Source organism: Solanum verrucosum, unplaced genomic scaffold (assembly GCF_900185275.1).
Source record: "Solanum verrucosum unplaced genomic scaffold, falcon-dt-bn FXZP01000113.1, whole genome shotgun sequence".
NCBI lineage: Eukaryota > Viridiplantae > Streptophyta > Magnoliopsida > Solanales > Solanaceae > Solanum > Solanum verrucosum.
In genome coordinates, this window is record NW_026020105.1 from 422723 (window position 1) to 446506 (window position 23784).

The window sequence follows — 23784 nt, forward strand, 5'->3', positions numbered from 1 at the left end:
CTGATAACTTCTTGAATAGTTAAAGGACTAAATATGTTAAGTGTATAGTTAAAAGACTAAATATGTTAAGTGTATAGTTAAAAGACTATTTTAAACTTACTTGTATAGTTAAGGGACTATTTATGTCATTTTCTCTAATAAGCTAGCTCAATTTCTCAGTACCAGTCTACCACCACAAACTTCAGAGTGCTTTACACAAGTCTCATTCAACATAAACCATAATCAAATTGAATATATAGAGTAGTCATTGAAAGACACCAGGAACAATGGTTAGCCAAAACACACACCATATGATGCCACTTATTAGCTGGCATAATGAATTTGTTTCAAAATATTTAAAATTTTAGAAAAACAAAAAATCACTTTGTTACTCACCCCCCCCCCCCCCCCCCCCCCCAATATATCCTTACTGTTCTAACTAGTGGAGTTTTTATTGAGAAATACTCTTATAATTAAGGCTATTAGATGTGTTTCTCAAGAAATTTGCAAAAACCTTTAAAGACAATTATATAAGGAGGAAATTAGACCTTATTTCTATTGTGGGACATGTACAACCAGTTTTTATATTCAGGATCCATCTCAATTCCCAACCACCTTGTTGACATGAGATTTTCTCAAACAAAAAAAGGATGAGTTATGGTGAATATTGAACAATCCATTGTTGCATAGAAAGGTCATATCAAACATAAATGAAGAACCAGCAGAAATTACACTGGCCTACGTCGAGGCCAAAGTTAAATTTCTTTCGTATGACTTCACAAAGTATTATTGGACCAAAATTCCAATCTATAAACAATCATTCATAGCTAAACCCTCTGAAATGAAATGATCGAAGTTATGACATGAAAGCACAAGTGGTAAAAAACAAGAAAAAAAATCTATAGCCAATCCATTGCAGTGTGATTCCTCACCAAGAATACAAAAGTAAATGAATATGTTGACTAGCAAAGCTAGCAACTTCAGCAAATATGGCAACTAATCCAGTATCTTAAACTTATAAATTAACGCCTTGACTGGTGCAGGCGAGGCCTGTTACAGAACATGCGACCATTGGCCTTCACAAGTGCAGCTATGGCCAAACTTATGCTTGCCCAAATCAGTGAAAATAATAGGTTCCAAACATCATTCTGAACTGTAGATGGAAGAAAACAAGAGCGTCATATAAGGTTTATGAGTATCAAGAGATGTAAAGATTGTCACAAATGTTGTACTCCAAATCAAATTATATTGGCAAAGATCCTTTACTACCAGGCAGAGTTTTTCCCTCCACCAGAATTGCACGCACTCTCACAGAGAAAAAAAGAAAGAAGATCAAGAAAATGCAGCATAAAGGGCATAAATAATCCCTTCATCTTGAAATACATAGTTTTTTACCCATCTTGTATACATACTGCAAATACACTCCTTTGGGAGTTCCATTGTGCTCTTTAACCCTAATTTCATATCTTAAGTCATGATTGATAACAGGCATGACTATAGAACATGAATACATGATCAAGATATTACTAGCACATGGATCATTTTACTCTAGAAAGTCATGAGGCCATATAAAACCCTTTCAACCCCCACCTCACCAAAAAAGAAAAAAGAAAAAAGAAAAAAGAAAAACTAGAAGCAACTAAACTGGTTTGATTATTGAGATAGAAATTCAAAAATAATGATCATACAGTAGAACCATAGGAAAATTTCCATGTATGGAAGCTCACCTCTCCCCAGTGACAAGGTAGCAAAAAATAGGCCAGTCAAAATCAGTCCCAAGGCAAGAGGAAATGACTGCACATAGAAAAGATTATAATTAGGTGAGATGATATGACTGACAACGTCAAAGTCTGCTTAAAAAGATCACCACATATTTGGACCCGATGATTGTTACGAGAAAACAAAAGGGAAATATAACAAAACAAAGATATATAAAGATATTGTATTATCTACGTACTCAAAAAAAGTTTGGACACATTTTCCAGTCAAGTTTGGGCACATTATGACAATCAAATGGCAGTCAAGTAGATTAAAAGAAAAAAAAGGCCAGCCCGGTTCATGAAAGGGCTGCAACCCTAGTGTTCTGGCTTTGGGTACCATAATCACTTATCATGTATCTGTAAATGAACACTCTTTTCAGTCCTTTGAACTCAGATTGTGAGTAAAAGAGAGGGACAGGTATTACTATATACAACTCTCCTAAAATACTGGTATTTTCTGGCTGGCAATTCTCCTTTCAGTTGCATGCCTATCTTTTGTCTTGACGTGTTGGGATCATAAATGGATTCCCCGAGAAATTTGAGACTAAAGCTATTCTTACAGTTGAGGGAGCTCAGTGAAGACATAGCTTCACCTACTTTATTCCACAATTCCAGTAAATGATAAATATGGAATATGATTGAGGTGAATCGCCTGTTAAATAGTAATGGATTATGATATAAATGCCCAACTCCTACAAAATACAACTCTTTTGATCATTTCTTCGCATGTACCTGCAGTAGCATTCAAGTAAAGTCCTTTGATTTCACCTGTTTCATTTTATACTTTGAAAATTGTTTCTCTCGCAAATTAGTTAACAATCTCCCTAATATATAAATGGCTGTGAGTTCACAATCTCGTCAACTTTGTTAGTGAAACATCAAAATTAATAGCTCCGGAGAAGCTTTAACCAAATAACCCAAATTTAGTTATAATAGTGCATTTAAGATCATGGCATTTACTTGCACCAGATAGTAACTTGTAGAGGTATTTGCAAGAGCATTAGTGTGATGGATCAACCTTCAGAAGAGAGTTTCACCAACTAATCTCATATCCGCACAAAATCTCTACTAACCAGGCAACAGGATACTATCTACACTGTTTTTACTATTCCCCTAATTTTGAGATATGTCTTGTATTATCTTTGTTTGTCCCCTAGGTCTACCTCATGCACAAAGAGGGTCCCAGTTAAGAACATGAAATATTAAATTCACACAAACTACTTTAACCCTGTTAGGTTACCAATGAATGCAACATTTTGCTATACAGGTACTCAGTAGAATCTGACAAATAGGAACAATAAAAACTTGATATAGTAAGAATAAGTAATAGCACTCACAGCTATAGCCTCAATTCCTCCTTTCTGCGATGTCGCCGTCATATCTCGGGAGACAGACATAATGTAATGTCCTTGCATTAGATCGATTGCATCCTTCAGAAAGTGTAAGAAGAAGATAGAATTTAAGTGTTTAAGTAGACATGAGAGAAGTATAAAAAGATTGTAAATTCTTTATCCTATCATCTCCCTAGCAATTAAGAAGAAAGTCATCCATCAAATATCAATAAATCAGAATGAAGACAAGCGAGAGACTAATCAATGCATGACTGCAATTACTACATCCCACATACACCCAGATACATGATTTCAGTATCATTCAAAGAAAACTTTTCCAATTTTTTTATGAACACATGGTACATGTAGGTACAAATGGATGCAAACTTAGTAACATGAAGTAACTAATTGCTGGTATGAGTAGCAATACCTGTTTTGTGCCATCAACAAAGTTGTTCAAGTAGTATCGCATTAGGGCATTGCGACCATCATTGACTATTCCTTGGACTGTTCTCTTACCAAATCTGCATCAATAGCCATTTTAAATTGCAATCATAGGTGAACAAAATACTTAGGTTCAGAATAGTAGATTTTCAAGATTATTGACGAAAGTACATGCACATACAAGTGCTAAATCCATGATTTAATTCTAAATACAGAACAAAAAACATCTTCAACTTTCCAGCTAAGACTTCTAAATCTTCAAAAGATTGTAGTCTTTTTATTATATTACTGATTTGCAAAAGCAAATCTAGTTGCGCGCAGATACTGCTAAAACAACTCCAAATTGGCATGTGACTGACAGTTCACCAGGAAAGGTTTATGCATGCATATCAGCAAATATAAGAATCTGACTGGTGAATTTAAGGTTCAATTACATATGCACAACTAAATATGCCTATAATCTGAAATACTGGCATAAAAATTGCTGCCTGTGTTTTATCCCTCTTAAAAATAACATCTACACATTTCAGCTGAACAAGAAGAGACATCTTTAGCATGATCGAAGAGAAATTTACCTGACAAAATCTCCCTTTAGGGCTGGAGTACCAGAATACTGTATGCTTATATCATCCCCATGGTTGGCCCACACTGCACTTAATCATATAAAGTTAAAAAGAAGATAGACCAAAAACCTGTAAAAGCAAGAATAGAACTAGGTGCTTCCATGAAAACCATTACAGTAAAAAAAAAATCATCTGCCACAAATTCTAACGAAGCAACATATACTCTTGAGAGAAAACATTAATACAGATTATCAAAAATTACTCACATATTTTGAAGCTCTCATCAAGGTTGGAGTGTGTGCTTATAGTTTCTTCAGCATCAAAAATACCAAGTCTTCTGAGTTGGAATTCCAACATTCTGCGACCAAGCATGCTCTGCAAATGAATATCATTTATTAGAACATTTACTTAAAGTAGGAGAGAAGAAATGCAGATCATGGCAGTAGCCTATATGGGTCAGCTTAATTGGTATGGGCTCCTCATGCGTCTTTTCTTGACTCAAGTCTCAGCTACAAAATATTGGTCCTCCTTGCCCCCACCCTCTCCCTCTGTCACCACTAGCGGGCAGTCCTCAACACACATAAAAGAAGGAGATCCCATACCTGAAACAAGCTAAGTAAATTTATCACCTTGCCTATATGTCCTCATAATTGCACCAAAAAGCTAGCACACACAAACATCTATATTTCATCTCCTGTACAGTGATTGCTTTAGCCTCAAAACACCTACATTTCCTCTCTGTCCAGAGGACCCAACATACACAAGCTGGAGCAGTTTACCAGATTTCCTTAGTACTTTGTTCTTCCATTGACACCCAAACCAAGTAGTAGATCAGGGGGGGAGGGGGGATTTAGAACAGTCCCTCGGTTCACCTCACGAACTAGTTTTTGGGATTGAGTTAGGCCCAAAGTCTCTCAACAAGGAGCATAACTACGTGTGTTAAGTGTCAATAGAAATAACATGCAAATATTAAGCAGTATCCTTTCACAGTGGCAAAGTTAAAACATGTTAAATTGAGAACAAGCACTGCAAATGGGACTCGACATTGTCCTCCCTGGACCAGTAAATCTGAGCGCTTCTTACATCCATATCCCTACAAAAAATCTAGTAATATTTTTATAGGTAGGAGATACCTGGGTGACATTTGTTCGGTCTAAGCAATCAATGCAGTTGGTCCTCACAACTCCAAGTTGCACCTCAACTTTTTCATCTTTCTCATTCAACAAAAAGTACCTAATATGGAAACAAGAAATCAAATTTAAGAATGACAGATCGGAAAAACAAGAAAGTATGTTGCTTGCAGAATAACAGAGAATGCGTTTCTACCTCTCCATGCATAATGAAACACAAAACCGTACAAAATAACTTTTCGATGCAGAGTAATACAGAGTCTATTTTAAAGACAGTAATGCCATTGCTTGTTACTTGCTCCACCAAGTATCAACATAGTCCACCTTTTTTTTCTGTTACCTTTTCTGGATGCTCTCTCTCTCACGTGGTTTTATTTTCACATAATTCTCAAATCTAAGCAAAAGAAAATATGTGTGCCCTTGCTGCTATTATTCTTTCCTTGCCCGCAATGCAGGTAGTCTTGGCATAAGCTTGTTGCATCTTAGATGCATAATATAAGATAAGCATCTTGCTTCATCAGCCCTCTGACTTCTGAAAGTGAAATATTGCTTTGTCTACTCCCTATTAATTAGAGAGAACAATTTTTTGAGAAGGAAAATTAAAACTGGACTTATTGACTAGTTATTGAGCATAAACCTGTCATTCAGATTCATGTTCGGAAGAAGGGGAAGAAAAATGTGCAAACAGGTACCCAGAAACCTCCAACTCAAAAAGAAAAAAAGATGTAAACCAACTAAAGCTCTCAACTATAAATCCGTGATATCCTGCATCCTTTAGACTGTCCTGCCCCTCAACATGCAGGCCAGAATAGGTGCCTGCATCCCATTTCGACCACCATCCCTATTCAGCTAGATAAGATTGGGATGATCCAGACTAGGAGAATGGTTTATGTGATCCCAAAGCACATGTCACAGTTGGTGGCTAATAATGAGCTAGGATGCAAGATACCATACATGAAAGCAAAGAGGATAATATTACACAATATATACATGAAAAGTAAACTCAAAGGAATATATACATGAACTGTAAAGTCAAAGGAGATTATACCTATTCTTTATGAAGAAATCCTCAATTTGATCATAAAGGATAGAAAGCCGCTCAAAATGAACATGCCCGCATATATGGTGAAAATCGAAGTGCAAGTATCTACAGAACTTGTTCAATATTAGACTGAAGCGCAGCAACTTAGTGTGATGATTAGATCACCAGAAGAAAAACCCTACCTTACATCATCACCATCAACATGCTGCATTGCATTGGCAAACTTTTCATTCAAACGCCCTTCTCCTCCATGCTGAAAGGTTTCAGAAAAGAAATGAAAAATTGATAAAATTGCATTACACATCACCATGAAAATATTTATAGCCACGTTTTTACATACGCGGCAATCAAACCACTTTCTATGTATCAGAGGACATTTTTTTTTCCTTGTGTTTTTTTATTTTGATAAGGTAAAGGTATTAGAGGACATCTTCTAGAGCAGCATTTTTGTTAAAAGAATTGTCAGATCGACTAGTCTGGAAAAAATAGAATAATTATTCAAAGATTGTACCTTGTTGACAAGATCAACTGATAGAACATTTCCGTATTTCTTTCTGAGGTCCAAAAAGTGTCTCTCAGCTACTCTAGGCTGTGGATACGTCACAAAATAAGGAATTATAACAGAAGCCATATAAAAAATGTGAAGAGAATGAAGACGCTGTAAAGCAGAAAATGCTACTCAACTGCTTCTTCAAGTCTCACAATCTCAAACTTAGGTTTATATGTCAAATCAACAATCTGATCCCACAGTAGTGGGATTGATCCTCTGACCTACAAAAGAAAAACTAAGAAGTTATACAAAACAGCATGATATCTCAAAAATATATACAAGCATGTGCATGTAATGAAACAAACCAATATATCTGGCCAAAAGGAATGAAGGTAGACATTTAAGATTGAAATTTCCCTACTTTATCATTTCATTGAAAACCCGAAAAAGTTATTTGTTTTATTTAACATAGATGATACAGTCTAATTTCGACCATCACAGATTTATGATGTTAAAACTCGTAAAGAATCTCTAATACTTTCAGTTCAAGTAATACGAGTTTTGGAATCAGTCAAATCAGATATGATGATATGTCAAGATTGAGAAATTCATCCTGGCCCTGATAGAACATCTAAATTTAGTAGATTTCCTATCGCAAATATAATTCCAAAGGATGGGTAAGCCAAAATATGTCGAGCAAATGTGACTACGTAGAAATACAACACCGAGTTTCTATGACATCTTTTCCGACTTCTATTGTTTGTTAAATGCTACTTATCACCAGATTCAGAGCTTCACTCAGTTCTGTTCTTATCAGAGGGTAAGCTATAATCCTGTGGCCTGCAGGAAGGAACTAATAGTAATCCTGGTGAAGCCTGGAGAAGTTAAGTGATATATCTTAATTAAGTTCTATTGCCGTTGGAAAATCCAAACAGTATTGTTGATCTCAGAAGCCCGTATTGAGACTTGAACGTTTTGTCATCACTAAGTTCATAATTATTTTTTTTGAGGTGTTTAACACAAATAATTTAATATACAGCAAGCATGACTTGTAGACAGAATGATCTTTAACACAAAATGCTTTTGATGATTGAACAAGTACCTAAGTATACTAGAGGTAACTTGTCTTACAACCATGATTAGTCGAAACTTTGTTTTATCAGCCAGAAAGGAAACAATGAACCAAAAAAAAAAAGTAGGGAAAAACAGAAAGCTGAAGGTGATACACTTCTCCACTCAACTCTTAGTTGCATTGTGCAGGGTGGAACAAAAGTTACTATAGTTAGTTAGTGTACCTGATTTTCCTAGGTGACCTGAAGTATCTCCTGCCGAGAATATTAAGTCACCGCTGCATTTAGCAAAAAATATCGATTGGTGTATTCGGCAATATTTGCATAAATTTTGGTGTTGTTTACCACTTGTTTTAGTGTTTTTTTGTGTGCATAAACCATTGAAAATGGTCAATTAGGCTTGATTATGAATTTTGGATGTTTAGGAAGCACTTAAAAAAGGAGACAAATTAGGATAGCTTGGGACGAAATTTAGTTAAAACTGGAAGATCTGGACAACCTGAAGTTGACTCACAGCCAGTCGTGAGAAATACTTAGGAAAATTTTGCAAGATTTTGGGACTTGTAGTGAAGGAAGACTCTACCACAGCTCCATCCCATGAGGAATCTGGGGACTGGATGATCAATCTGGGTGGCTCTTGCCAGACTAATGTCGTGGTTCGAACTTCCATCACAATAAGGAAAAATCTAGGCAGAAACAGGCGAGCTTATTTTAGTCCACACAAGATTTCTAGGCCATGTAAAATCCCTTCTACCCTATTTTTAGCAGACATCCCGACTGATTTACCAAAGCTTTCTTGAAGCTTGGAAGAACCCAGAGTCCGTTTCAATTAAAGATTTTAACAGTTTTTTCTGAGCTCTTCTTATTTTCTACTGCTGAGGATGTAGTTTTGACTTGGTAGTTGGTTCACAAACACGAGTAGCTAAATTTCTTATCTAGGGTTTCAATAGAACCTCTTGTTGGATCAGCTTTTTACTGTGTTTTCCATTAATCAAGCCTTTTTCAGTTTCATTTGGTCAACTATGATGTGTATGATGTTTAATTGGTGAGCTCTCAATTATTGTGCCCTAAAATCTTGTCATGATTGGGAAAAGAATCACGATTGGGTTTTTGTTGTGCAACAACACTTCAAAGTAATTAAGGAATTAATTGTTTCGCTTCACAGGTATTAGGGATGATTTGACCTTGTTGTGATATCTTTGATGAGTTGGTTACATGAATACTTAACTATGGGCTGTAGCTATTCGAATTTATTGGATATACTATGAAGTGTAGCTATTGGAATTTATTGCTAATAATTGGGAGATGTTAGGGATAATATAAGAACTCATGATCATTTGAGAAGAATTAGGCCGGGTTAAGAGAAACACACCATTAGTTCAATCCGACAATTGACAAATAATGATCCTATTGAATACTCCTCCATCTATTTAGTTGGCTATTCTATATATTTCTTTATTGGTTAGTACTAATTCATAACATAAAAGAATCTTCTTTTCATTACTAGGAAATTGTTTGAGTTTTTGAATCTAGTAATATTAACTAGCAATCAATAGATGCAGACTACCTGTGGGTTCGACCCCAGACTCAAACGGCAGGTTATATTTGCAGTGATTGCTTCCTTATTTTATGACTAAATAGGGTGTGATCAATTAGTACATATTTTATTCAAGCATGAATAAATACTAACATTTATTTAAATTGTAAACCAAAAAAAGGAAAAAGGGTATCACCCTCTAATCACGTATCAAGAAAACCAGAGTAATTCACGAAAAACAAGAAAGGATGTAGAAAGAATCACACCATCACATTGTTAAACAAGTCTACCTGAACAAATGATGCAGTACATCCATTCAGCTGTATAATTTGCTCGCTTTCCACAAAATTTGCAACAAATCCATCAGTATCAGCACCTCTTCTCCACATTCGAGTGCCTACAATGATTATGAATAATTAACATAAGCAAGAGATCAGGTTATTGCTAATTATAGTTTTCTTAGAGCTCTCTCTCCATGATCAGAAAATCTAGCGATTGTTTGAAGGATAACTGAAGAAGATGAGAAAAGTAAAAGCTACTTTCTTCATTATTGATACTGATCAACCTAATAAGCTAAAATCACTTATCAGATAGAACCTAAATACAAAGTCATCTATACAGTACTGGAAATGTGTTACAAGCAATTCATCTAAGAAAATATTTCTCTTTAGGCACAATAAAACCAAGTATTAATCTGGAGATTTAAGGCCTAAAAATATAAAAAATTATATTCATAGTCCCGAAAAACATTATCTAGGATTTACTTTAAACTGACAGTATCTGAAGTGGGTGTAAGTAATGATCATAAAAAGAAAGTTGTAATGTACATAAAACAGTAAAGGACGAAAGTAAGTGAAGTCAAGAGCAGAAAAGACATAACATGGTAAGAATCATATGTAAAGTCCATATGCCAATGACATTACATGAACATTGAACAGTCAAATAACAAAGAAGCAAGGTGCATTATGGGCCTTTCAAAGAATTACACAGTTGAATCACCATTGATATCTTACAGTAGTTAATTGTTACCATTTCAAAAAATATCATTCACCAGTTTACTTATCAAAAACAATATATATCATTCAGCAGATAATGAGGATTGATGGTTCTACAGAAAACAACAACTACAATTCCATTCCTTCAATCCCATTGATCATTTTTGTCAAATTGCACAGTTAAGAATGAAACAACAAGAAGAAAGCAAAGAATACCAGTTCTCCTATTACACCTCCTTGCAATCAGTGTAACATCAACAATGTCTTTCCCAATTGCTGCTTGAAAGTTGTGAAAACCTTATCAAAAGTTAAGGTATAACCTCAAAAGATAGCAAACAAAAATACCCTTAAACATGAATTAAAGCCATGCAGGTTAAAAAACCATGTATAACTGAATTGCAAGGATACTGCCTTGGACAACTGGAAGCAGGAAGGGGTCGAGCTGTCATGGCAAGAAAAACAGATGAGTTACAAATCTAGAGTAGATCCAACAAAATGAATGAAACTCACAAAATATATTTACCTTGTGATCTATTAGCACTTCCATCATATAGTTGTTCCAAAGAAACCGAGGGTCTGCCTGTGCAAAAACAAATGAAAGTGAAGTTATCAAATCAATATTCAAGAAAATTGTTAACCAATCAACAACAGGTTCTATATCAGTTAAAAACGTAACAAGCTACCACATATGAGTAAATGACTAGACTATGGACTTACATTTATGTAGAATCTAAAAGACTTACTTGTCTCCATAGAGGAAGCAACTTGGATTCATCACCCAAATCATGCAATCGCTGAGCACTGCAGTAGGAACCATAAGTTTCATATTATTGAGGATTGCACCCTATATATTCTTACAATCAGATGAAATGTAACAGTGATAGAAATATGTCATAATTCTAGTGTACTTTAAATTAAGAACAAGTAACTTCAAGTTTAAAAACTTTTAAAATGTAAAATTCACCTCCAAGAATGCTAACCTAAAATAAGATCTATGACAAAGGGGGATAGCTGAAACATAGCTTGCTTAGTTTATTGTCTAAGGTAGGGAGATACACTTTACAGGGGTTCAACGTAATGAGATCAGCATAGAGGGAGATGCAAAATAAGAACCTTAAAAGATATAAAAATTTGGCACTGAAGTCTGTTATACGCTAATTAAATGACCTTCAGAAAGAACTGACTTGAATTCTGAAGCCCTTTTTTTTTTTTTTGCAAAGTTAACTTCTATAGAAAATCACATATGTGTCCTTTTTATATAGCACTTTCCAGGATAACTCAAATATTTTTTTTAAAAAAAAAAAACATAATTCTTCAAATTTAGACAGTTGGATACCCAATTCGCTCAAATGATCAAAACAACCGTATACTTCACCTAAATTAACATAATGAACATTGTAGCCTCAGAGGTATGTTCATCTTAGTTCAACATAAATTATTATGTCTCCACATTCTCAATGTTAAAGACGACCAATTCAAACATCAAACATCTAAAGCTCAGAATTTCATGGTCCATGCTTTAGTGTCAAGCAATAGCCACTTATAATACTCTTTCAACCAGAATGTTCCCATTTCTTGAAAATAACAAGAACAAATAGTTTTTCGTAGGCACAAAAAGCTAGTTGATCAATTTCCAAGCACCTTCGAGAAAAGAAATAAAGGAAGCAAAGCTTGTTTAAGCACTGTAAATGCGATAAGATAATTCACCTCAATGTTATATTGACATCATAAGAAAAGTACAGACCAGGAGTCTTTTCTGCTACATTTAGCAGGGCAGAAAACTCAGCTTCCATTTTTTTCTGCCGAAGGAAAAAGAAAAATCATTGCAACAGAAACAGAAACAGAACCAACTAGATACGCTTCAAAATAAACAGAGATAAGAAGATAGATATGAGAAACTACCTGTTCAACAGGAGTGTTCTTGAGAGAATGATCACAAGGGAAAACCTTCATTGATGAAACTTTAAAGATAGGGTGTCCCATATAAGATCCAACACTTTCACGTTCTGTTATGACCAATAAATATGATCCTGAATGCAATAAAATGAGAACTTATGACCATTCTTTTCTGGAACTTTGATGTTTTCCTGCAACCTACCATATTCTATTTATCCATTCCTCTCAGAGTATAAGTATGATAGATAAAAAGGAAGAGGTTTTTGATGGCATGATAAAACTTTTTAGCGACTTCTAAAATAAGTCTTGTTTTCCCTTCCTTACTGTTTCAAACATATCTGTGCAAGACCAAGAGATTGGTGCAATGATTCTAACCGAATTACTTCGTAGAATGATCTGTGAAGAGGATGATCAAGAAAAGGGATACTTTCACATACAAATTATTTAATCATAATATTCTCCTATTAACACAGAGAACACTCAGGGAAGGAAAAGGGATTCCTAAATGCACTTAACTGCCATAACAGTTGTTCCGCTACAGAAGTAAAAACAAAAAACTCAAACTTTTACTGACTTGCCTGCCAAAAGCTTTAATATCCCAATAACTCCAAAAATTGTCCGAATTTTGGGAACACGAAGTGAACTGCAATGTGGTATCTCATCTAAAGAAGAGAAAATATACAAGGAAAGAACAAAGTTAGCTTATAGAAAAACTAAAAACCAGTAGAGCATTTGAAAACAGCAAAATAAGAAAGCAACCTATTAGTTTCATCGACCCATCCACACGACTGATTTCCAAACATGAACCAGAGGATCCATCAGTAGGCTCAACAACATATTGGTCTGGAAATTCCCAAAGTCGCATCCGTTTATACAGTTTCTGTGAAGAATCTCCCTTCTCCATCATTATTGGAATTCAATCACTATAAAATTGTAAGACAAAATCAAATCACTGAACCATAATTGATACTATCATTTTTAAGTCTCAAAATAAGAAACATAACAGCATTAAAATTCTAACAGGATGACAACAAATTGCAATAAGGAAAAGAAACCTGTGAAATTACAAAAGTGATGGTTGCATGCTGCACTGTGTAAAAGTAATTCAGCTGGGTTTTTTTTTTCTTTTTGCTCATGTCACAACTTACCCAAGTTGACACCCCAACGTTTCTTCATTTATTCAAACGATTTCTTTATTATCTATCTTTCATAGACTAAAAACAATGTCAGGAAAGTTGTTTCTATTGAATATATATCCGATAATAACTCAAGCAGATCTAATAATCGAATCTTCCACAACCTCCTGATGTTGCTTAAACAAGATATACATCAGCTAACAAAAACATCTCAAACAATGATCTAACAGTTTACTGAGATTCCCATCACCAATTCTACCATCAAGATTTGACCTTTAAGGGATATGAAATACAACCCATGAATTGTAGAAACAGAGTAAGCAATATGTATAATAAAACCCCAGAAACAAGAAACAAATAAAGAAATGCAAAAATTGAATACCTGAATGGAGAATCTGCGAAAAACTAGAAAAGGGGTGATTCTAATAAGGGAGTAAAATCAATAGAGGCAGTGGGGGTAGGCTGAGGCCAACCCAAAATCAAGAAGGAGCAAGAGTGGCAGCAATAGTAGAAAGTAAATCGAATAAATTAGAGAGAACAAAGAAGAAAAAAGGTTCTTTTTTTGTTTAGTTTCACTATTATTTGGGCGCAAAAACAAACTCAAAGGTGGATGGAATGAAAACAAAAAAGGGGAAGGAATGATACAACGTTTGATTCGCTACCAATTTAACGGAATACCCAACTCTTCCCTTACTTCTCGCTTTCAACACTAGTCTATTCTCTCTAATTTTTTATTCATATTTGATATCAGTATTAGAGCTTCAATAAAATTTAAATCGTGTACAATGTAGAACCTATTTTGTGTTTAATTTACTGCTCAATGAACTGTGCACTTAAAAGCACTATATTCATAGTTTGATAGTTAGTTTGAAAGTGAGTTATGTCATTGTTAATACTATATATGTTTAACGATACTTATCTATTATTAACTTTGCACATTTCTTAAAAAACTATAAATAGAGGAGTAATTTTACTATATCACATTTTGAATATAAAATAAAGGGAAAAATGTATGAAATAGCAAACTATTAATTCAAATTAAATGTTATAGTCATAGTTTATTTTATTTGTAATTCGCAGCAAACATCCTATTTTTTTGTCATCTGATTCGGTATACAATTAGCCATTTTCGGTATACAATTAGTCATTTTATATATTTCGGTATAAAATGTGTTTGTGTTTGTATAAAGCGAGAGAAAAATGTATATATAAATACAAATACATATATTTTCGTCCTATACACTTATAATTATACAAATACAGATCTTATTATACAAATTACAATGTATAAATGAATTTATACAAAACTTAATAATTTGTATAAAATTGGATGTATCTAGCGAATTATACAAATCAAAAGCTCCATAGCAAACATAAAATTTGCTATGGAGCGCAATTATGCAAACTATAACTATAACATACAAATATATTTTTTATGTTTGCTATATGCAAAAGTTGCTCTATAATAAATACAATGTCTTGAATAATGTGATAGGGAATGACTATAATTAATGATAAGGGGAAATTTAAAAAACTAAGTGCAAAATTATAAATTGATTTCATAAGTGGACAAGTATTGTTGAATATCCCAAAATAGTATAATGGACAATTATTGTTGGACGGAGGAGTTCCATGTTCGGTAGCTAATTATAATATAATTTTTTTATGTATAAAATTTATATTTTGTGGTTGATTTTTTATTTAGAAACTTATGTATTATTTTATATATATATATATATATGAAAATTATATATTTTTTTTTTATATATTCTTTTTAAATAATTTCTACATTACTAATATTTACATAACTTTTATCAGCTAACAAACGACTTCTAAGTGCTTCATTTTGTATATATGATTGAAAACAAAATCTGCCATTACGTCTACTTAGGGTCTTTCGAAAACAATTTATCTAACCTTCATGAGGTAATCAGAGGCGGAGCTAAGTGGGGGTTCATGGAACTCACTAGCTTTTTCGCAAACCCTATATTTATATTAAAAAATTAAATAAATATATGTACATTAATATGCGAACCCCCAAACAAATTGATTTAGAACCCTCAAACTCCTAATCTTGGCTTCTCCTCTGGAGGTAATGCTAAGATTTACATATATTTTACCTTCTTCAAACTTCACTTGTAAAATTTCACTGAATATGTTATCGTTGAACGAATAGAATATAAATTCATTCGGTTATGAACATTGAGATAATAATATAAAAGTTTATGCACTATGTTGGTATAAAATGCACAATCATTATTTTAATCCAACGTGTTATAGTAAACCTTAGTACATGTTCAAAAATGTCCTGTCGCCCTGTCAACCGGCGCTGGTGTGGTGGAATAGCACAATGATGCACTTCACGTTATTCTTTTCTTTATTTTTTCTTCCTAATAATGAACAAAATTCAAACATCTTTCAACCACCAGCATTTTTAATCAAATTTATAATCATATTTACTCAATTTATCATTTAGTCATACAAATTTTTCCCTATTTAGTGCACTTTGAGCCTTGGATAACCCCTAACAAGCTTTATGCCTTTAGATATGGGAGTGTTCCTGGTTCGATTTGGGTTGATTTCTATTAAAATTTAAATTTAAATAAATTTAGATTGTTTTTTAATTATTAAAAATTAAATAAAATATAATACGTATTTATTGATTTGGTCCTGTATTTTTTTTAAAAAACAATTTAATGATATTTTTTTCTTTCATTCTTTTCTTTACAACTAGAAAAGAATTTTCCATCATTTTTTAATTGTGATGGTTATAGTTTTCTTGGATCATGGTGAAAATATCTTAAGATCTATATACTTTAATCAAGTGAATAAAGATAATAAGAAATAGAAAAAACTAAGTAAATTCCATAGTTATTTCTTTGAATAAATGAGTTCGCATTCGTGATTTTCTTTTAAGAAAAAGGCTTAAGATGTAAACTTTATTAGTATATTAGAGATAAATAAAATTTTAACGAAAAAGTATGAAGTGTGTGTATATATATATATATATATATATATATTTAAATTGTGTGTGTAATTTTTCCGTCTGATTTGGTCTTTTATTCAGTTTCTTTTTGATAAAATAAAATTGGAACAAATATTATCAATTTTTGAAATTTAAAACCAAACTCAAACAAGATATCAATTGATTTAATAGTGATTTTATTTTAATTTTGTTAGTGAATTACAAATTACAATTCAAAAATAAAATATCTTCAGGCTAAGGTGCGAATATCTTGCTCCCTTTAAGGATATTCAAGCTCACTATGATAATTTTTTTTTAGGAAAAACTACATAAATGAGTCAAAAAACTCAAATTAATTACATGTTCATACCCTAATTCAAAGTAATTCAAGAAATACTTATTCTCTCAAAAAAAAATAAAAAATTACAACTCATACCCCCCCCCCCCCCCCTCTATTCATTAAGACTGATAATTTTCACTCAACTGATTAAATCAGTATATATATATACTTTATTGGTATTATTAAGGATTCTTGTTCAGAAATTAGTTATTAGTCAGTGACACTATAAACGTATATGTATATTGTTGTGGTATCATTAAAGTTTCTTGTTCAGAACTTACTCATTAGTCAATTTATGAATGAAGGACATATATATATATATATATATATCATTCATTCATAAATTGACTAATGAGTAAGTTCTTAACAAGAAACATTAATGATACCAATACAGTATATTTGAATCAGTTTTTGAATCATGACATTCATTCATAAAAGAGACACTTCAATCGGAAGCCTCATATTTTCATAAAACTAATTGATACTTTAGTCAAAAGCATCCTTGATTCATAAAATCTTTTATAACATCATGCATGCATATCAACATAGCTTGAATCATATCATAAAATACTTATATGACATGGGTTCATGAAAACACATTGAATACATTGAGATATGATCTAATCATTCATAATCATTCTATGGAGAGAAAATTTTAATCCAATTGAACTCATAGGAGAATCATGAAAATCCTAGAAATTAGGTAAGAATCATAAGTAGAAATTAAGGTTTCTTTAGGACTCAATAGGTGAAGAGAAACCCATTGATGAATTTCTCACATACCTTGATCAAACCTCATATTGCAATCTAGAAATGAGACTTGAAGCTTGAAGAATCTTTAATTGCCTTGGGAGGAAACTTGGAGAATATTTTTTTGGAGTTTTGAGAGTATGAGAGTGAATGGGGAGGTTAGGGGCCTTAGGTACCCTTTAGTCTTCTAAATAACCGTAGAATGACTTATTTTAGGAATTAAAAGAGTAGGAAAAGACTCAATTAACCCTTGTACACTGCTCTACGGACCGTACGATCCCTTTGTGAATGCCAAGTACTTAAAGTACAATTCTCTGACGAGGAACCATGGATCACCTTTCACGACTGGTACTATCAGGTAGTCAAACTTAATCCCTAAAACTTGACTTTCTGGATAATAATTCACGAGCAGGCCTCCACGATCCATAAAACCATGTACGACCCACACAAGCCCTTTATGGACTTCCAAGGTACTGAAATCAAGAGTTTCTGAAGTTCAAGTCTATAGATACCGACTACGACCCATCATCCTTTCTAAACTCGTATTGGCCAATCGTGCAACTATTTTTCTGAAACACCAATTATTTGAAGGGCACCCACTAGAAGAGGAGCTATGTGGGGGTTCGTGGGTTCGGACGAACCCACTAGTTTTTCTGTTAAGTTTGTATTTGTATTAAAAAATTATATATATACTTTTGAACCCCCTAACAAAATTGATTGACAGTTCAGTGGTAAGGAAGAACGGTGAAAATGCTTTTCACACATTTGTTGTGGGTTCGAACACCTTTCTCTTATGTTCTAAAATTTAGAACCTCCAAACTCCTAATCCTGGCCCCGTCTCTGATGTTATGCCGTAATTTTACTATCTTTAGAAAAACCACTTTTTGAAATGTTCTAAGTATAAAACAATTTGAGAAAAATACTTAGAAAAGAGTCTCCACTTAATTTTTTAGAAGAAATTAAGAAAACTTAATTTAAAAAGATTTTAACATATTAAATCTTTATAAATTTAGAGAAAATGGGTAAGAAGTTCTTATTTACGCTTCAAGAAAGTTTTTAAGGCATTTGAAGCGCCCGCTAACATGCGGTTATCCTACAACTTAGTTAGAATATATTTTGACTATTGTTTAAGAAAATGGTTTATTATGTAATAAAAAAAATTAGAATTTATTTGACTCATTTTTACAATAATAAGTTGAGCCAATTTAGTCGATAAACCAAGAAATCATTTTAATCTAATTAAAGTTAAGTGAAAGTTTTGACTAAAAATAAACATTTGAATAAGTAAATAAAGAATAAAGAGTTGATGAAATAAAATTTATTAAAATAAACCGACACAAAGAAAATAGTTCATCTTTTGGGGAATTCAACTAAGTTAATTAATGATTTTAAAGTTGGAGTTAATAATAATAATAAATTAGTCAAACATAATCAAAGCAAATAGAAGAGCAAAAGAGATAATGAAATTAGGCCCTTTCTTGGGCCAATTTCGCTGCAAATTTTTGGGGCTTTAACCCAATTTCCATTTTTGTATACATCGACTGTATATCAGCGTGTATATCAACTCTTTACATGTATCTCTTGCTTCCGAACACCTGTATTTTGCCTCATCTCTGTATTTTTGCATTTTGACCTGTATATCAGTCCATGGCCTTGTATATCATGTATACGATTGTTGTATACCTGTGTATTTGAGTGTATACAGTCCCACATTTCCACTCACTTTACTTCTGCTTCCTATGTAGTTTAGCCTCCTTTTTATCCGAACAAGATGATGCTTACTCAAATGAATTCAACTCGGAGAAATGCAAGGATGGAGTCCAAAATAGACTCGGTGGATGTCACTTTTTCCGAGCAGCGAACGGGAGAAACAAGCTTGAATGAGCTTTCCATGACCACAAGTGTGATTCTGACAAGGCAAAAAGAAATTCAAAGAAATCTAGACCTAATTTTGAGGTTATATCGATATTATATCCATCAATCTAAAATTACGACTTCCAAAATTCTCCCCTCCAAACACTGACTGGTCGAGAGTTTATATAGGGGAAAAGAAAATCATTTTGGGGGGAAATCGGATGGAAAGTAAGAATTTGAATTTGAAATTGAAGTTCTCTCTAAAGGATAAGGTTGACAACATATTTCTTGTACGAATTTGAATGGAGAAGCGTTGGGCTCGAGGTCGTGATTTGTTGTTGGATTTTTGGATTTGCAACGCGATTTACTCGCTTTGCTGTTAGTTCGCGTATGCTACGTGTGAAGAAGACGAGGTGGGGTCGGGGCATTGCTATTGGAGAATTGGGTTGGGTTGTATGTATGTTATTTTGTTGGAATAGGTATTGGATTATTAATTGGAATTATGTTGCTGTAATTGTTGGGCTGCTGGAGTTGATTGAGAAAGAAGAGGGCCCAACACTTGGTCTTAAAGATAGCTAACTTTGCAATTAAGAGAAAGACCATACGAATTTCAATCATAGCCATTTAGAGTTAACAATTTAGCCAAATTGTGTTTAGTTGGTGATTCGGCTAAAAACTAAAAAAGATGAATTAGCATAAATTAATTAGTATAAATTTTAGGAATCACATAGTTTTAATATGAAATTACAATCTATCCCTATTTAGTTTGTAATTACATTAATCTCTGAAAAAGTAACACAATCCGGATACATAATTTGTAGTGTGGATACATTAAAAAATAAACGTTATATAATTTATTGTTGCACTTTTAATGGAAAAAAAATGGAAAATTAAAAATTAAATCCCTTAATTCACGCAAATCAGTTTCATCCTTAATGTCAATGATAGAAACGTGATTCCCAAAATAACAAACCAAATCAGAATTCAAAAATTCAAATCGTGTTCGTCTTCTTCCTTGTTTCAACGAAGGAATTTTTGAGTGAGAATCAATTTTTTTTGTTGTTAGTTTGATTATATAATGAATATCTCAATTTTGTTGAGGCATTCAGGAGTATGGGAGAGTGAGGTTAAATATGAAAGATACAAAAGTGATGGGATAGTGGTTGGTGAAAATGTTTCCTTCATGAATCTAGTTCTAGCCATTGCAGCTGAGTTGAATATTGATGACTCAAGAAAAAAATTGAAATCCGATACATTGTAGATGGAAACTCCTCTCCAATGAGTATAAAGAATGATATGAGAGTAAAACTGTACGTAGAGGTGAAGAAACGCGAGGTTGGATTTGGTATGTATCCCCTCTGTGTTGATACAATTGATAAGGATGTTAGCGATATAGAAAGTTTTGATGTGTCGACTGGTGCAATCGTCTGTGTTGAAGGTGCTGAAAAGGATACAGGGGCTCTCAACTTGGTAGAATAAAAAAATGGTGATTCTTGTTATCAGAAATGGAGGTAACGAATTACATATCTGATACAAACAGTACAGATGTGAAAGTGAATCAATTGTACAAGCATAAAGCCACTCTAGTATCTGTAGTGGAAAAATATAAAATAACACATGGCTTCAATTTTTGAGTTAAAAGATCTGATAACAAAAGGTATGCAACTCATTTTTCATTCATGAATTTGAATTTTGGTGAATCAATCATGATACTTTATTTGCTATAAAGTTGATTCATTAAATGTTTGGCATGTTATTTTGAGTTCTTAGATTTGTAAGTTACATTATTGTGTATTATAAAGTATCAGGTCTATGTGACACTACTCTTTTTTAGCTGTTTGAATTTATGTATACATAAGAAAATAATGATACATTATTGCATTACAGTTGATACAATTATGATTTGATGTGTATTTACTATTTAATATATTTTTGTATCTATGAGTTTGAGTAATATCACTATAACGTATCATAAATATTTGAACTTCTTTCTTTTATATGTTAATGTATCAATATATGATTGTTTTCATTAAAGTAACTGATGCATGTGACTCTCCTTTTTTTGATATTTGATTGTATATACGCATATAATAATGATGATACATTATTGCATTCAACTTGATACAAGTATGTTTTGATGAATATTCCATGGTTAATGTGTTTTTGTATCTTTGTGTCAATGTAAGATTATTATAAAGTATCAGATATATTTCACCTTATGTTAATGTATCAGTATAGTAATTTTTCACTAATATATCCTTGTGTCTAGAATCTACTATTTTAATGTATCAGTTAGGCAAGTTACTAATGAATCTGGAAAAAAAATGCAGCTATGTATTATTGTGTTTATCGGATGACTGTTGTTGGAGATTGAGTGCAGGAAGAAATCAGATTTATTCAAAGTGAGGTACTTCAATAGTGAGCATACATGTCTGTTAAGGGATATAATATTAACAAATGTTCAAGCTACAATTGGGTTTATTAGTGGTGTGACAACTCCTAAACTGCTCAATCATAAAATAATTCATACTCCAAATGATGTTATTGAAGACATTAGAGAACTATATGAGATTGATATTTCATACCAACAAGCATGGCGTGCTAAGGAGCGTGCACTAGAGATGACAAGGGGTAAATCTGCGAATGGATATAGACAATTGCCTAAATACATATATATGTTGGAAACTGTGTATCCATTTTTTTATATACGGATGCATAAGTCGGAGCGAAATCAGTTCATGTATCTGCTCATAGCAGTAAGGCCATTAATGAAGGGGTTTGACTTATGTAGACCATTAGTTGTTGTTGACGGTGCACATCTTGGTGGAGCTTACAAAGGAACTTTTGCATCAGCAAGTACGCTTGATGGTGCAGGTATGATTACTGTATTAGAATTTATAAATTTTTGTCTCATAACAATGATTACTTGATTTTGATCCTTTATATATCGATAGTTGTGTATCTAGAAATTAACAAACCTGTGCGCTATTTATGAGTAAGATGCATATTGCCGTTAGCTTATGGAGTGGTGGACAGTGAAAATGATTGTTTATGGATATGGTTCTTCGAACAGTTTAAAAGTGTATTCGGTGAGAGGGAAAAATGTGTGTTGTATCAGATAAATATGAAAGCATAATTAAGAGTGTCAGTACTGTTTTTTCAAATGTTCCTCATTTTGCATGCATATGGGACCTTTGAAAAAATGTTTGTTCAAACTTCAAGAGAAGCAGAAACATGCTAAGTGGTGTGTTCTATTCAATGACCAAGGCTTATAGAAAAAAGGATTTTGACAAATTGATGGCTAAGGTCGTTAAAATTGACAACCGAGTTAAGATGTATCTTGAGGATGCTGGTTATGAAAAGTGGTCAAGAGTTCATGCAACATTAAACATGGGGAGAATGATGACTTCTAACATAGCGAAATGTATCAACAATGATTGCCTTGTTGAGGTGTGACAACTACCAACAATAGATTTTATGGAAGAAGTCAAAATTCTATTCTGTTCTTGGAACTCTAAAAATAGAGAAATAACATCCTATACAAAGGAAACATTAGGGAGGAGATTTTAAGAGTTGTTGATTCTAAACGCTTCTAATTGTTCAAAAATGAAGGTATGTACCAATATATAAACTATCATGTATCTAGAATTGATTGTTGTTTGGCTGTTGTGAGTATAAAATTGATTTGATTGATATGTGGTTTGTGTCTTAATTAATGTTACCAGGTTGTGCAATCTACTGAATTTATTTATTCAGTTTATGAATGTGGGTGTGCATTGTTTGCCTTGAGAGAAAAATCTATAACTGTGGGAGATTTCAGCTAGACGAGATACTTTGTGCGCACACATTTACTGTTTTGAAGAAGAAAAATATTATAGATATACATCCCTACTGCTCAAATTATTATAAGCCAGCTGCATTGGGAAACACATATGAAGTTCTGATGGTTCCAATGCCAGATAAAGAGGATTGGTCAGCACCAAAGTTTGTTTTGGAAGAAATCATCTTGCCACAAAGATACAAAAGGCTGGCTGGACGACCAAGGAAAAGTAGGAAGAAAAATCCAGATGAAAAGATAAACACACATACAAATTGTTGTGGACAGGAAGGTCACAACCGAAGAACTTGTACTTTCTTCCTGAAAGAAGATTGACAAACTTGTTTGTTAGAGCTACTGTTATGTTTCAGATACATTATTTTAAGATTACATGTTTTCATTTTTTTTTTCATGTTTCACTTTTACCTTGATAAAACATTACAATCTACTAATAGCCAGTGAAATCTCGTTACAATAATTTGAAATGTTAAGATTTTCTACCTTGTGATTATTTTTATAACATATTATGATTCAAATACATGTTTAAATAATGTATCATTACCTATTTAATAATAATGTAAATTATATTCTGATTGTGGGGATTGTATCAGTCAATATATTTTAGACATGTTTTTATATAATGTCTCTTAAGTTAATTGAATAATGATGTATCTTATATAATAAT

General features: G+C 32.9%; 1 protein-coding gene across 1 annotated transcript; it reads right to left on the bottom strand.

The window, feature by feature from the left end:
* Nucleotides 1–700: 700 nt before the first annotated feature.
* On the bottom strand, nt 701–14089 carry LOC125825253 (phosphoinositide phosphatase SAC6-like). The gene is made up of 21 exons (XM_049504600.1): nt 13756–14089; nt 12997–13160; nt 12816–12899; nt 12244–12371; nt 12049–12140; nt 11085–11142; nt 10865–10921; nt 10750–10783; nt 10558–10638; nt 9637–9743; nt 6934–7020; nt 6761–6838; nt 6432–6502; nt 6256–6354; nt 5211–5310; nt 4344–4452; nt 4090–4162; nt 3501–3594; nt 3077–3169; nt 1707–1773; nt 701–1132 (listed from the first exon to the last, which is right to left on the bottom strand). Exons 2-21 carry the CDS (start codon nt 13142–13144, stop codon nt 1002–1004), a joined length of 1791 nt encoding a protein of 596 aa, XP_049360557.1. The 5' UTR covers nt 13145–13160; nt 13756–14089; the 3' UTR covers nt 701–1001.
* Between the last annotated feature and the right edge of the window lie 9695 nt (nt 14090–23784).